Here is a 1,210-nt window from a genome sequence, read left to right on the forward strand (position 1 = left end):
TAAAAAAGAGTTTGACCATTGCAAACGCTGACGCAAACGGTAGAAATAACACTTTATTTCGATCTTTGTCGCTATCATCGAATGCTTTACTGAATACTTTCATTGATTGTTTATGTATTTTACATTTAATTAAAACAAACATGGTGGAAAGAGTAATTTTAATGAGTATATCGTACATTGAAAAATCAAAGTTTTTTCATGGAAATTCCTCTATGTTAACAATAAAATTTTCAGCATTGTTATTTCTCTCCTTAGGAAACATGACTTGCGATCACGTTACCGGTGAATACGTCTGCCGTCCGGGATATCTGGGTCTTACATGTGAACATCCATGTCCACCCAATCGTTATGGGCTAAACTGCGCAAACCGTTGTCACTGTAAAAACGGCGGAGAATGTCATCACGTAACAGGCATGTTGAGAACTCGCGACTCTTCCTGAAACATACAATGAATACGTCTATTAAACTTTTATCTGCAGTTCGAAGGATAACACCGTATATAAATATGTTTTCGACTCTGCTTTTATCATCGAAATATATATTTTAATTAGGTGTATGTCAATGTCGACCTGGCTGGCAAGGCGAGTATTGTCAAATACCTTGCGCGGAGGGTACATATGGCGTAAATTGCACACAGCATTGCAAGTGTCAGAACGGCGGTAAATGCAGATCTAATGACGGACATTGTCGATGCTCACCTGGATGGACTGGAACCAGATGTACTGAAAGTAGGTTTGAAAAGCTGTGGACTGTAATATCCAGAATAATATAAAACTATATTATATATTCAAGATGGTTCTTAAGTATTCTAAAAGATTTTAAGGGATGATTTTTTTATATTAATTTAAACCTTACATGATTGTTGTCCAAAACGGTTATTAATTTCAAAGATGCCCGCTTATCATTGACAGAATAAAAAATAATATATAGCCTCAAACATTAAGTTTTTTTTTCGTGTTCTTAAAATATACACGAAACTTCAAAATAATCCGAGTGGTTTTCGAAATTTTTGGGGAAGACGAAATTTTTCCTTTAACTTTGACATTTTGTATTTGTAAACCTAAGCTTTCGGACATATGTGGTCATAAAGTTTTTGTCTTGAATAAATGTGAGAAATTTTTTAAAATACTTTTTCAAATATATTTAAAATTTTTTTAAATATATTATTATATATACTATTGACTATATATATATATATTAAAAATATACA

The 1,210-nt window shown here is 32.4% G+C and overlaps 1 protein-coding gene across 2 annotated transcripts in view; it reads left to right on the top strand.

Moving 5' to 3' along the window:
• The window catches only part of LOC108754252 (multiple epidermal growth factor-like domains protein 10), a 26,651-nt gene that overhangs the window by 23,768 nt on the left and 1,673 nt on the right, over positions 1-1,210 (top strand). For both annotated transcript variants that reach the window (XM_018496444.1, XM_018496445.1), the window contains 2 exons: positions 256-411; positions 552-728. In XM_018496444.1, the coding sequence (XP_018351946.1) occupies positions 256-411; positions 552-728 (333 nt within the window). The remainder of the gene's footprint in view (positions 1-255; positions 412-551; positions 729-1,210) is intronic.

This window comes from Trachymyrmex septentrionalis, unplaced genomic scaffold, assembly GCF_001594115.1.
Source record: "Trachymyrmex septentrionalis isolate Tsep2-gDNA-1 unplaced genomic scaffold, Tsep1.0 scaffold78, whole genome shotgun sequence".
NCBI classification, from domain to species: domain Eukaryota; kingdom Metazoa; phylum Arthropoda; class Insecta; order Hymenoptera; family Formicidae; genus Trachymyrmex; species Trachymyrmex septentrionalis.